This window comes from Oryzias latipes, chromosome 16 (genome assembly GCF_053564925.1).
Source record: "Oryzias latipes strain Hd-rR chromosome 16, Olatipes_Hd-rR_3.1".
Lineage (NCBI taxonomy): Eukaryota > Metazoa > Chordata > Actinopteri > Beloniformes > Adrianichthyidae > Oryzias > Oryzias latipes.
Window position 1 is genome coordinate 4,220,268 of NC_136252.1, and position 15,073 is coordinate 4,235,340.

Consider the following 15,073-nt stretch of genomic DNA (forward strand, 5'->3'; position numbering starts at 1 on the left):
TGTCTTTAAATACTACTTTGGCTATAAATGACTGGCACTCCTTTTGATTTGAGAATCCTAATGCTGTATACATTTTGTACTTGCTTTCCAATAGTAAGTATAACATTTCAATCACTAACAGTTTACAGTGGCCATTCAATTCAACCCAGTGATTAGGAGGACAAGTCTGCAGGGTTGTGTTCACGGAGAGTACTTTGAGCATGTTAAGAAAAGAATCAAATGTTGTGGGAACTGGGCTAAGGTTACCCAACACACAGAGACATTTTTCTGTCCGTGTGGACCTCTTCGAGTACTTCAGCACACTGCAGGGATTATGTGGAATACTGCCTACATAAAAGCAGTTATAGTCTATGTCTCTGTTATTGCAACAAACTGTCATGTTGTTTATTCAGTTGAAAGATCAAAACAGACACCACCCTTGGTGACAGTCAAAGTGCAACCCAAATAACCTCCTAAAGAAATCCAAATGCTTTCAACATCCAATTCCAGTCATTCTGATCTCAAATGAGAATTTTACTTGCATGCCAAAGACAAAAAAACAGACAAAAACAAAGTAAAGACTTCATTCACATGTGTTCACCGTTTCACAGTTTCCTGGCAAATATCTTTTTTTGAAGTTGCTGGATCTAAATTGCACCAGAGCATCAAGGACTAAATAAACAAGTCAAATTCAAATCCATCCATCTTTCAAACCTCCTAAATACCCATTAAGATCACTGAGTTTGTTGTTGGGCACAATCACACACTTTGCCTCCTTTACATCTAAAGATATTTTGGAACCATCAAATAACCCACGAAGCATGTTTTTGGACTGTGGGATGAATTGAGAGGGTCTGGAGAAAACCCACACATGCACGAGGAGAACCCATCAACTCCACACAGACATACAGACATACCACCCTGCAGCCACAAAGTCATCTCACTTCTCGAATTAATTTACTGATTTTAAATCTGCAAAGAAACAAGCTTTGGAGGGAGGTGAAAGTCTGTGTTGCCCAGCGACAGCTCCAAAACATCTCTGCTGTAGAGGAGATCTGCATGGAGGAATGGGCCAAAATATCAGTGAAAACCTGGTGAAGACTTCCGGAAAATGTTGTCATTGCCAACAAAGTATACATAACAAAGTATTTTTGTTAAACTTTGTCATTGACCAAATTCTTATTTCCACCATTAGTTACAAATATAGATTCTTTTCTGAATGTTGTTTCACATAGTTGAGGTTTATCTATGATGAAATTCACAGGCCTCTCTCGTCTTTTTAGGTGTAGAACTTGCACAATTGGTGGCTGAATGAATACTTCTTTTGCGCCACTAAATGAATTTCAGCATGAAAAAAAAACACCAGAAGAACAAAACACACTTTTCATTGGAGTGGGTCTCAGAACCTCTTGATGCTCTGCAGTCCTAACTCACATGAAAGCTTGTAAATGTGTCTTTTTCATGCAAAAGTGAGACTGAAACGAACAACCAACGAGTCTTTACAGCAGAGCACTGACAGACTGAGGAGGACTGCAGCAGCACCTCCTGTCTGCTGCTCATCGCTGACACGACTGCAACTTTTTTCGGTCTCCGTCTTTCTCCGCCTTGCTCCCTCACAGCCCTCACACACCTCCCTCCGCCCCCGGCGGGATCCCAGGGTGGAAGGCATCATCAGGCGGCTGGAGGGGCCGGTCATCCCTGCATGGGCGGCGCACTGACAGACGGGAGCGCAGAGGGTGTTTTCCCCCTTTAAAAGCGCCGGAGCCGGCCCGGATGACAGAGCGCGCGGCGTTATCGACTCGAGGAGAGCCCCTGAGAGCGCGCGCGCGCATCACCTGAGCAGCGACCCCGCAGAGCGGCCGCAGCTGGCATCCGGCCGATCGGTGCGTGAAGGAGCTCTGCCGCCGGAGAAAGTTGCGCATCGCTTGTTGAATGCAGGATATCTTCCGGCTGAAGTCCAAGGTCAGCTTCGGAGCGCCAACCTGCGAGCAGTTCCCACATCTGTCTCCGCCGACATGAAGTGTGCAGAGGAAGGTAAGCAGCCAGAGAGAAGAGACGGACTGAGGTAGTTTGGAATATAAACCTGTCTCCTTCTGTCACTTTCCGTGCTATGAACATTTGATTTTGTTTTAAGTCTTTAGAAACACAAATGCTCCAACAGGACTTCAGATAGACATTTGTATTTAGTTTCTTTTTATATGCTTTACTGGAAAAAGTCTTCTATTAAATGAAATAATTTGTATGGATGCTACTCGCAGTCTTTCTTTGCAGGTCTCTCAGTTATGTGCATTTTAGCTGTTTTACAAATATTTCAGTCAGATAAGTGAAAACAGTTTAACATGTTTTTGTCCTTTTGGATGCATTCCACTTTTTTGCTTTATACAGGTTAAATAAACTGAAATGTAAATGAACTTTTCAACAGTTTTTTGTATCCTCAGCCAAAGTTTCTGTGTTTTAATGTTTTTGTTTGTGTAGAAATAGATTGGCTTCTCAAGCAGACTATTTGAAAACTGAACAGAAAACGAAGCAAAACATGAAACCGATTGAGTCACGAGAATGGATGTCTTTCTTTCAAAACTGGCCTCTAGCTTTTTGTGGATCTCAAGAATTTGATTTAGTCTTTGAGGTTTCGGGCACATCATGGGTGCAGGCTGAATTATTATTCATTGCAGTCCCTCATAATTGGTAGCAGACGTGTGCGCGTCTGTGTTTGTGATCTGTGCATTCAGGGATGTTGGGCAGCTCGCTTGACAAGGACTCTGACTTTAACACCCACAGAGTGCACGCCACAGTGAGCCAAGGGCGCACATAAAGTGTCACATAAACCCAGGGACCCTGCTGGGGTTTTGCCTTAGCCTGTAGCTGGCCACGTGGACGAAGGGACTCCAACGCTCCCTGAGTCCTGAAGCTGCAGATGGTTTTGGTGTGCCTCGGCCACAATCCCTGTGGATTACCCCCCCCCCCCCCCCTTCTTCTTCAATCGGGTTTATTTGGTTGTGTGGACAGAATGTTTTGATCATGATTGAGAAGAATAGTCGAGGGCTGAAGAAGCACAGTATACTTTGTGGGACCGTCTGTTTTCTGCAAATTAGCCTTGCTTTCACCACACTTTGAAGTTTACTGCAAACAACTGTGAAGGCCCTGTTGCGTGGAGAAGTGTCATTCTTTCAACGGCTGCATGGCTGCAGCCTAATTAATAGCACGTCCAGCAGACGTGGCCGGTGGGTAGAGTGGCTGCTGGACGAAGTCAAGCATGTAGCAGCTTCTCGTGCCATCACATGCACACAGAACAAAAGGTGCACAAATATCATCTGCGCCTCTGAGGAAGGAGCAGTCAGGCCTGACTTTTGATTGTGGGTGGTGGGGGGTTATCGGTTTGAGAGAGGGAAAAGCTTCAGAAGACTTAGCTGAGCCTCAACAATGACCACCGTCTGGGGACTAGTGACTTTTTAACACTAAGAGCAAAAGTTTGATTCCATCTTTGGAACACAGAACAGACCAGAAGGAGGCTGTTTATTTAATGGAAAAGTTAGTACCTCTTTCAGTAGTTTAGATTTAAAGGATTAGTAAAAACATCCACCTATTTCTGTTATCTTGAGTACATGTGCTGTACACCACAGCAGCACCTCTCAATTAAGACTCATGATCTAATTTTACATTGCCTGCCCACATATTATGAAGCATGTGATGGGTTTGTCATTTCACGGGACGCATAGCGTTGTGGTTTACAAATATAGCATGCAGCATAGATGGGGAATGCCCTTCACTGAGTTTCAGACAGAATCAAACTCCCTCTGACCACGACTACACTCATCAACACTATCAATAAAAAGCAGACTAGGGACTTATTTTAGAACCAGGAGCGGACCAGTACAAGGTTAACTAAGACGTCATGCGTGCCCTCGTGTGTGTGGGTGTGTGTGTGCTTCCTCTGGTTAGTCAAAGCGCTTCTGATTTCCTTGTGTGCACGCTTGTGCACGCCCTACGTGCATATGCCACAGTGCCTCTGTGTGGAACGCTGCAGCAAACTCCTTGACTTAATCACATGTTCAGAGCAATGTGAGAGTGCTGTCAGTTTTCCACAGGGGAGGGCCTAATTCACTCAGTGAGTGATGCAATCTATCAAATGAAAGATCCATCATCGCTGCAGCAGGAATACCTGTAGAGGGCATATGACAGCAGGGTGTGGCCACGCTAGACAGGATCTAACAAACTCAATGTTTTGACTTTTTTAGCAACCATTTGCATTTATGTGGTACAAAATTCCTGCATATCCTGATTGTATGCTAGGTCTATTATGTGCACTTAAACAATGCACATACGAGTGCTTTTACGCCGGCGCTTTAGCTCCAGTGTTTACATTTCTTTGACAACCATAATTCCTCAATCGTTTACGCGATAACGTGGTTCCAGTGGATTGTGAAGCTGAGAAAAGCAGCCTGGTGCTGATATGCAGCACTTTTTAGTAGTGAGGTACTATATTAATGTAAAGTAGCTGATTCTGTCGGGGAGAAAAGCAGCTTTCCATACTGGCTTTGCAGGGACATGCAACACTTAAAAATAGTGGCTTATATGCAACAAGTTACGATGTTGGCTTTGCTTTATGTCCATAAAGTGTTGCAGAGCTGCGTTTTTCCCGTGACAAAATCAGCTGATTTAAAGTGATCAGTCAAATATGAATGGTATGTCAAAGAGTGTGGGCTGTTTAGATGTTGCTGGCAACAACTCAGGTGTTAAAGGGTTAATATTGATGCATTTTCTGATTAGAAAAAAAGCAGTTAGTGAAAATAGTTCCCAATATCTTAATCATATTTCTTTTTGTTTGTTTTTTTCTTTAGATGCTTACAGCTACGCCCCAAATGTCAGTCTGGCTCTTCCATTAGGTGTGGCCAACTCCTGCCTGGCTACCCAGTACCATACCTTACAGTCCAGCCCTGTTATCTCGGTTTCCTCCTGCCACCAGACAGGCTACAGTTTGCAAAATGACAATCATGCAGCATCAGGCTACTACCTGCCACCAAGTTTAAGACCCAACGGCGCCCCGGCCCTCGAAAGCCCTCGCATTGAGATCACAGCTTACAGCCAATACCCGGAAGACGAGGTAGAGGAGAGCAGCAGCGAGGACCGTGTCATCAAACGAGGGGTCAACTCCATTGTCACCTTGACGCTGCCCAATGCTGATGGTTACAGAGATCCCAGCTGCCTTAGCCCTGCCAGTAGCATCTCCTCACGCAGCTGTAACTCTGAAGCATCGTCATATGAGTCTGGCTTCTACAACTATGACAATTCCCCACAGAACTCCCCTTGGCAGTCGCCCTGTGTTTCTCCCCGGGGGTCATTCTCACTTCTGTCATGTCCGCACGCCCTCGGCCCTGCAGGCTCCCCCCACCACTCGCCGTCCACGTCCCCCCAGATTGGAGCCGTGGCGGAGGAAGGCTGGCCAGCACAACCGAGAGGGTCCAGGCCAAATTCCCCCTCCTGCAGTGGAGGTGGTGCAGGCAACAGTATCACTATGGGGAAGAGAAAATACAGCTTCAATGGCTCCTCCTACCGCCAGGCATCCCCCAACCAGTCACCAACACCCTCTCCTCATGGTTCACCTCGCGTCAGTGTCACAGATGACAGCTGGCTCACCAACACCAACCAGTACACCAACTCTGCCATTGTTGCTGCCATTAATGCTTTGACCACAGATGGAGTGGTGGACATGACGGAGGGAATCCCAATCAAGACACGCAAGACCATGCTGGACATCTCCTCTTCCATGAGCCTGAAGGTGGAGCCCAGTGACGAGGAGCTGGCTGATGGGGAACTCTGTCATGAGGAGTACCCTTCTCGGCTGGCTCTTAAGAAGGAGAACTTCCACGGAGGCTTCCTGGATGTGCCCCAGCACCCCTACTCTTGGCCTAAACCCAAGCCCTACCTCAGGTACACTGAGTTTGTAATCCTGTAAATGAAACTGTGATTTCAACAAAACAAACCGAGACATTTTGAAATGAAATATTTAACACAAGTATGCACATCTTGATGAATTGACAGAAATGGTTGTTTAATATAGGAGAGAAAATATTAAACATACATTTTCTCCAATTTTCCTTAGCATTATAATTAGCAACAAGGGACTTACAATATCATCATCATCATCATCATCATCATTTATTTATTTATAAAGCACCTTCCACCACCAGCCAAGGACGCCCAGTGTTACACACATAGAGAGCAAAACGTACAAGAAATAAAAGCATAAAACCAAATTAAGCATCATAGAGACATAAATACAATAAAATAAAAAAGTATAAAAGTAAATTAAAACATTGTAAAGACAGAAATAAAAAAGAATAAATAGCATAAAACCAATTTAAAAGAGAGAAACATGTACTCATCCTTGACTTTAAATTGATCAAACAGCTGAATTTATTCATTGTTTCTACTTTAACTCCACGTTTTGACTATTAGCTTCGGGAAAAGTCCTTTTGGTTCTTCAAAAATCAAAACCATTTCAAAATGCCAGATTTATGAAGTTGTATACTCTTCCCTTTGAAGTGCAACAGTCTCCAATAAATAATGTTGGAGATGGAGATTTGCTCCGGTTATGTGCCTCTGTTGCTGCAACAACAAAACATTTGAAAGCAAACACACGCTTGGTTCTGTTGCTTTGAGGTAAGGCCATTTCTTTCTGCTGCTTCTCAGACCATTTTTCCAAGCCAATAACACACTTTCCTGTCGGAAATCAAGTGTTTGATTTAGATAGTGAGCAACAGGAAGTAATGGTGACAGGCTTGGCTGAAGGGGAAGCAGTCAGTGAGTTAATCAGCCAGCCTGCTCTTCTGGTCGGTCGCGCCATCAGCCCATCTTTTCTCTGTGTAGCTACCATGAAGTCATGTTCTGACTGGGCAGATAAAGCCCTGTGGGGGGAAATCAGTTTGTTTTGGGTCAACAAACAGCCCAGAAGTTCCACAAAGATGCTGGAGATTGGTTTGGGTCAAACCACCCTTTAGGTCAGGGGTTTGCATTTGCCAGGCATCCGGCATGGAGAAATATTGTCTTGCACGTTTGTTTTGGTTTAGATATCTTTACGGTGTTCACATAGGAGTCACTAGCTCTCCATCTGGAGAACAATGGTTCCAAGAAAGTGATACCAAATTCCAAGAAAACCCCTGTGTTTTACTCAGACTATTGTCTTCAATAGCTCTTGCATATTTTATACGCAGTTTTGCGAGTATTCCGTTGGTATCAAAGAACAAACGGATTTTTAACCCAACTGTAACTTTACCTGTCACAACTTGTTGACGTTTGTGACTCGTTAATATTCTAAATGAAATGGACATGAATTATCATGACAAATGTCAGACAATGACTGCTGGTTATTGGATTATAGATTATGATTTATTAAAATAAGGTTTCAGTTTAGGGTTGGGCGATGTCCCATAAATTGGCAGTTGATGATGTTTACAGTAAAACATCGGGATGGACGATGATATCGTCGAGGGGGGGGGGTATTTGTAATTTTTCATTATTATATAATTATTATTCGTTATTTTACTTTATTACTTTGTTTATTTTATTTCCCAACTAATGACTCATCCGCGATGAAATATTTATGTCCAGTATCAACTGAGGGAAGTGACTTTAACAAAAAAAAATAACAAACAAAATAGAAAAGAAGTAGTCTGCTCCTGCACCTGATTAGTCAAGTGAACCGGTGGACCGAGCGACCGTGTCTCTGAGCAGAGCAGCCGGACTTACAGCTTTGTGTTTGAGGGGAAGGGAGGATGCTTTGTTATGTGTGCGCTATGTGTGGGAGATTTAGGACTGCCATCCGTCCCGCAGCTGTAGGTGAACGAGCTACCGAACTCAGGAGCTACCGAACTCCTGAGTAAAGGTGTGTGTCCGGGCAGAGCTTGGACCGCCAGCTCACACAGCGGCTTTGGGACAGTTTCCAGTCGTGTCCCGACAAAATAACGGCCGATGTTATTCCCACATATTTACGTGCAGCCAAATTGCAGATTGTAGCATTTTCCGCATGGATTTCATGTTCATCAAAGGCTAAATGTTGTTAGCGCGTGTTAGCCTCTCTTAGTCCTGGCTTCTTCCAGCTCCGTTCTTCCACAAAAAAAAAAGTACTGACCACACGGATTAAAAATTAAAATGATGAGTGAACAGGAGCTTCATAATAACCGTGACATGAATAAAAGCACGTTTAGAAGATCATCTCGTATATTGCCGAGCTGCCAGATATCTATGTATGTTGCGGCTCGGCTTGTTTACAGCGGGACTCATTTGCTCTTCCAGTATTTCAAACACTGAATAGGATGGCTGCTAATTTGCATACAGTGTCACTTTTTCACATAACAGTCACTTGTAATTCCAGCCCCTCCCTGCCGGCCCTCGACTGGCAGTTGCCCTCCTGCTCTGGCCCGTACAACCTACAGATCGAGGTGCAACCCAAATCTCACCACAGGGCCCACTACGAGACGGAGGGCAGCAGAGGAGCAGTGAAGGCCCTATCTGGAGGACACCCTGTCATACAGGTACTTTGGTCTAAAATCAAACAGCAAATGTTGACCTAATCAGACCTTGAGGACCGACAGAGTGACACGTTTGTGATGTTTGCGGTCGTGGCTGCTTGGGTGCAGACAAGCACATTCTGTTTAACAGTAGATTCATCATCGAGCAGAGTCTCTGACAGACATGAGGATGTAACTGTTTGTGACAGCGCGTGTTCATTCAGGACTTTTTTTGTTTAATATCCTGTTTTTAGAAAAGAGGGGTTTTGATTTCAACCTGCATTATTTAAAGTAATGTTAAATGTTTTTTTGTCAGCTACAGATGCAATTGTAGCTTCTTAAACTTGTAAACCAGCGTGGAGGCATGATACTGCTGCATTCATAGTAGCTTATTTCAAATTGGCTGGAGACTTGTGACTGAGACAAAAAAAATGGGAAAATATGGTTTAAAAACGGTTAGTATGTAAAATAAGATTTCAAAACATTTGAAAAGAAACAATGTTTTGTACAGTGGGAGGCTGGCAGAGGGTCTGGTGACGACGCTGACTGACAAATAGCAGCTTAGATTAACCACACTAATCAAGCAAACAGAACACAGTTTGTTTTAACCAAACCAAAGTGCGTAAATGTGGAATCACAAGCCCGTCTGCATTTTCATGATCTGACCCTTCATCTGCCCATGATCCATCTGAGCTGTCTGCAGATCCAAGAATGAGTGAGTCATGATGCTCATGATAAACTGTGACTGCTTTGGATGGTTCAGGTCTTCTTTTTCATGGCTTTTCTTTGGAGAGCTGCAGGCAGAAATGAAAGCCCACAAGTCGTTCGTGTAAATCAGGTCAAAACAGGTAATGATGCATCAACTGTTCTCACTCTGCTGAAACTTTCTTTTTTTGTTTTTGTTTCTAGCATACTGGTGTAAATTTAAAAGGAAAAGTTGGGCCACCTGAGATTTATGGTCTCTTTCTAACACTAGCCTTTCTTTAACGGTTATACAGCAACACTGTTTACACACAGCAGGTTTTATATTTCAGCATATGCCTGTTTGCCGTGTTATTAATGTCCCCTGAATGCAAAGTCAATGTACTGAACTGCTGTAAAAGGTCGCTCTGACCAGCCAAAGTGCTTGTTGACTCAATTAGTATAGAGGAGGACCATCGCCTCTCACTATTGTACTTGGCGAACACTTAAAGAGAACACGTCAGTCAGTGCAGCAGCTCAGCACAGAGCTCCTTTCTCTGCTTCACTGTCATTACACAGCCCTGACATCTCGGTTTACACAGGGAGGGCGTTTTGTGACACGTGCATGCTCTTGAGTTCAGGGACAATTTAACTACCATACTTCAATAAAAGTGCATTTATTTAGTTTACCAGTCTTGTTTCAGACTGAATTAAAACATAAAACGCGCTGCATCATAAATGAAAAAAGTTCAGCTGGTGATTAACCATATGGTCTTGTCGTCATAGAAACTGTTGGGTGAAGTTTTGTCTGCACATTTTAATCAAACCAGTCGGTGTCAGAGGCACCTGTCAGCCAGTGGCCTATGAGAGAATATAAACATGCCTGCAAGTTTGTTCTCCAAATACAGGTAACTGTGCCTCTTCTGAAAGAAAGATTTGTACATCAGGACGCATAAATCATCCTTTTAACCGGGGACGGAGCGACGGGGTGGGGGTAAAGAATTTTTGAGTCAATATTAGTATCTTTGTTTACCGTGCGACTCGTTCGCTGTGGCGACCCCTGATGGGAAAAGCCGAAAGGGAAACAAACAAACAAACAAACATTAGTATCTTTGTTCACAAAGATTAAGACAGCGTTTCAACAATAACAAAAGCCATGTTTTTAAATTACATCTTGACCCCCCCCCAAATTAGACATTTTTTATATTTCTAATGTATTTTTGATCCTTTCATTTGTCATGGTCTTCCACTCTGCCGTTGTCATTTGCCACCCTTCCAAAATCTTCTGCCCTCCTCCTGCCCCCCCATGAACAATGTTTTAGCTCTGATTCAACTGATTCTGCAGCACTGAACATCACTTTGCTGCTGCAGACTACAGAATTCCCCCCATCATGGGATAAATAAAGTCAAATTTCTTATCTTATCATGGAACTCTGGTTGAAACTTGAACTTTTGAAGGCCTCATTTTCGTGCACACTTCACAATAGAATTATTTTCATTTAATTTAGTTTCTTTTTTAAGCCCAATGAGTTGTGATTCCAATGCTGCACATGCAGTCAGCGGGAAGGATTTATAACTCTGGAAAGTGTTTGTAAACGTGCTGACAGTTAAATCTATACAGATAAGGCCATTCGTGTGAACACAAAGGCGATGATCTGGAAGACCTTTTGCATCTTTGAAGTAAAAAATCTGGGATGAACCTGAGGTTTTTCTCTCCCCTCATTTATGGTTTTTCCTTGATGGTGGTGTGTGAAATGTTTTCATGTCCACGGATGGGGCCTGCCGTGGTGCCTGGTGCTCTGCGGTAATGAGCGGCAGGCGCTGGATGAGGTGTAGTCAAGGGGAAGGAGTCAATAATGGAGGAAGGCTGTGGGTGTACGAAGCAGCTTAGGGGAGGGTCCATCTGTGATGTTTAGACAGGAGTTTGTGGAGAGAGGTGAAGGGCACAGGCAACTAGAGCAGCTTGAGCTTGACTTTTCTGTCCCCTGGAGATGATCTGAGTCCTGTTACGTTGTAGAGAAGACGCACAGGAGTCATGGTCCCAGGGTCCATCACATGCTGCTTCTGTGCACAGGTTCTGCCCACACTCATGGAGGCCCAGGCAAAGCTCTCATCCTCCAGTCATCTCACACTACAGCCCTTTTTGAAGCCCAGTCATCCAAAGATGGATAGTTATTCTTAGCTTGTGCATGATCAAACACATGAGCTTTGAGTGATCATGACGTTTTGTTAGAAGGTGATGCCAGCTGAAAAAGAAGAAGACGAGGGAGGCAACACTGATTATATAAGTCTGCCTGAATAATTTTATCTAAATATGAATACATGTAAGGACTGACAGTATAGAATAAACAGCAAACGATTGAGTCAGTACAATATTGCAAAAGATTTCGTTATTTCCCTCCACTAGTTGCAAGGCTATACTTTTGTTTCACTAAAATGTTAAACCCATTTAAAACCTTATTAATTCTGAGTCTAATAATGTATTTTCTCCCCAAATAGTCACAGATTGGTTGCAAGTGCATCAAATCCACCTGGATCGCTTTGGTTTCTATGTTTTACAGTGTTAAAAATGTGACGGGCTGCTAGAAACTAAAGAACCTTCTATGCAACACCTGCACAAGTGCTAGTGTGGTAGCAAGTAAAAACTGTCGCTATGGATGTTGCTCAGAGTGTGTACAGATAACAAAACATTTTCACAGATATGTCCAGGGACGCTGCTAGAACATTTTATATAGGGGGTGGGAGAGGGGCAGATACCTTTGGGATGGTGGCAAAACACCAGAGTGGAAGGGCATTACAAATGAAAGGATCAGAAATAAATATTTCTAAAAGTTTTATTTGTATTTCTTTTTTTAATTTAATAAAAAAAAAATTGCTTTTGTTATTTTTGTAATTCTTAAAGAAGCTTTTTTGATCTTTGCCAATAATGATATTAATAGTGACAATTTGGGGGGGCAAGCGTGGGGCAAAGCTTTTGGCTTGGGGGGCACCTGCCCCCCTTGCCCCCCTGTAGCTCCGCCCTTGGATATGTCCTAAGTAAAAGGTTGGCCTTATGTTTAGGAATTAAAAACTTTGATCCTGAAAAAAAAAAAAAAAAAAACTTTGATCCTGGTCGACAGAAAAATCTTAAGAAGTTCAGACATTTTTTGAGGCAACTGTTGTAAAAGCTGAATTATTTTTACTATTTTAAAATATTAGATATATATTTTATCGGGGTGTGTGACTTTGTTTCACTTGTAAAGCTTTATTCCACTGAAGAAAATACAAAAAAATTGAATATCTCTCGCAGTCTGGTGGCATTTGTCCTGCCCTTAGTAACACCAGCACTGTTGTTTTAATAAAAGCTTTACTTTATATAGAATAATCACTGGCCTATAGCTTTTCCTCCGTTACGCATATGTGCAGTCTATAATTAAGTCTAAGGCAGCAACAGACATTCTGTAATTTTGCAGGATGTAGCAATCTTCTCTATTAAAATGTCTGTGACTTAATTCACATCTTCTGCATGCTCTATGCAATGAAAACCATTTCCATTTGTTTTCACCATGGGAACGTCAAAAACCTCCACCAACACATGCTCAGTCTTTCACATGCGTGCTTTCACGTTGTGCAAAAGACAACCGCCCTGATCTACAGCAAACTATATTGTTGCTGCTAATTTCTCATTGAACCTACTGCTGCCTCTCGTTTTATATTCAAAAAGATTGTTTACCCTGCAGTGCTATTAATACTTAGCCGTTATTCATTTGCCCAGAGGGGTATTTACGCCACTCTCAAGTTGTGGTTGTTGGTCTGTGAAGGTTAGTGTAGTGTTGGGCTACCACTAATTTGCAGCTAATAACATATGGAAAAGGTTTAGGAAGATGTGAGTCGTTTTCACTGGTTTGAGGTGATAACCAGACAGTCGTCAGATTTATGAGGGAAGGCAGAAGTGAATATTCTTCTTGCTGGAGGCTGGATGGGGCACAGCAGTCATTCATGCATCATCTGACTAAAAGTCTGTTTGGGTTTTGATAATATTTCTCATGGCAAGCTGCAGTGGTAACAAAGACTTTCTTTTTATTTGAAATTGAAACCAGCACTGGTCTAGACATGGGCTTGTGCCTGATGCTCTGTCCTCAAAAGCATTACTCTGAAGTACTCAATTCAACACAAACTTTGATGGGTATAAATGTTTGGCTGCTTCCAAATGTAGAACGAGAGGCAGTGAGACAAAGGACTGTTGCTTTCTGCTTTCATTATAGACATGGGACACTTGAGAACCACAGTGTCTGGAAAGAAGTTCGTTTTGGATGAGTGTACATTTAATTGGGCACAGATATAGTTGGATGTGACAGCTGGTGATAATGAGAAGAAGCCTAAATCCACTGTTGTACTTTCTCCTCGCCTTACCCACGTTACCCCTCCTTTTCTGCTTCTAGGCTTTTTTTTTTTCTTTCTCCTCAAATCTCTGCGCCACGTGTACTTCTACGAGTCATGACATTTTTCCAAGCAGTGATGAAATCACTCCCGAGGTAGAGAAGTCAGCCCACTGCAAGCCTGTGGAGAGCATTCAAAAATCATTTCCAGCCAGAAAAGACACATCTAATTTAACATCAGGCTATTATGAAAGTTAGCATGTTTGCTTTCTGAACTTGAACTGTGGAAGCCAGGTGCATGCAGCGTTTAAAATGTCAAGAAACTTGAGTTTTAAATCTGTTATGACAACTTTGTTGCTCAAGGTATGTATTTGAAAGGTATTCATTATTATTTCCTGTCAGTCTCCCTTTTTATTACCAGCCCCACATATTATACAGTCTGACCCAGACAATACATCTGATCACAATTACACCATTAACACATTAGCTATCCTATCCATAGTTTATGAGTTGAGTTTTGGCTCTCAGTAACGGCTCTTGAGGCACAGGATCACTGTCAGAGGTGTGTATGGATTAGGCTGACCCTTTGACAGAAGCTGGTACCAAGGCAAACCTAAATACAATTTAAACTAGGTTTAGATTATCTCAAAATAAACACACAGATGTGCATGTTCCAGATCTGCTACTGCACAAGAAGCTCATCTGGTCAAAATTAGTGGTCTGTGTTCCAACCTCACAGTCAGGATCAGATACAAACGGTACGTTGAGGTCACAGATGTGTATGTAAAGCCTCTTGTCTGCCCTCCTATTATTCAGTCATTTAAAAATGAAATTAAAAGGTGTGTTTACTCTTTTTTTGCGTTTGTTAAGCAATAGATTGAGAATCACAGAAGTCAAGCAGACCTAGAGGGAGGACTGTTGGGTTAGGGGTCAGGGGAGCACATATGGCAAAGAAATTAAGGGAGGTTGTCGAGGGAGATGAGACCACCGGCTCCTACAGCTGGGTAGACCAACGTCACCAAGAGGACTACCTGACCTCATTAATCACTTCCTCTCCCCAATGAGGTCATGAGGTTTGGAGCAAAGACGCCGGCATCAACTTGCGCCACCGCAGGATGAGTGAGGAGATAAGACCCCCCCTTCTCTCAGGCACCACTGGCCCCCATGTCCATCCTGCCTCCTTATGGGCCTCTTTACAGCCACGTGGCGGCTGAGGTAATGGTTGGAGGTCACGAGGAAACCCAAAAAAGCCTACCGAGAGACAAGTGACAGGCAACACGGCTTTGTAGTACGGCCTGGATTTTATTAAATTAAAAGTCAACGTCATGCAATTTAACGCTTCGATGTTCAAAATTTTTACCTCATGCACCCTTGGCCTCCCAGAAGTCAATGCGCTCATAACTGGTAGCATGTGTGGCTATGGATAATTACTTCTAGTGACACTGTAAGTAAAATATAACAAGGGGAACAGGGTCTGCCGGTGAGATCACCACAAAGATGAAGTGGCCCCTGGGGATACCAGGACTTTAAGAAGCTCCTGACCTCTGC

The 15,073-nt window shown here is 43.1% G+C and overlaps 1 protein-coding gene across 1 annotated transcript in view; it reads left to right on the top strand.

The window, feature by feature from the left end:
* Nucleotides 1–1,619: 1,619 nt before the first annotated feature.
* LOC101158005 (nuclear factor of activated T cells 1) overlaps nucleotides 1,620–15,073 on the top strand; it is a 64,859-nt gene continuing 51,405 nt past the window's right edge. The window contains exons 1-3 of the mRNA XM_004086655.5: nucleotides 1,620–2,013; nucleotides 4,818–5,907; nucleotides 8,351–8,510. Coding sequence (XP_004086703.1) covers nucleotides 1,995–2,013; nucleotides 4,818–5,907; nucleotides 8,351–8,510 — 1,269 coding nt within the window. The 5' untranslated portion in view covers nucleotides 1,620–1,994. The remainder of the gene's footprint in view (nucleotides 2,014–4,817; nucleotides 5,908–8,350; nucleotides 8,511–15,073) is intronic.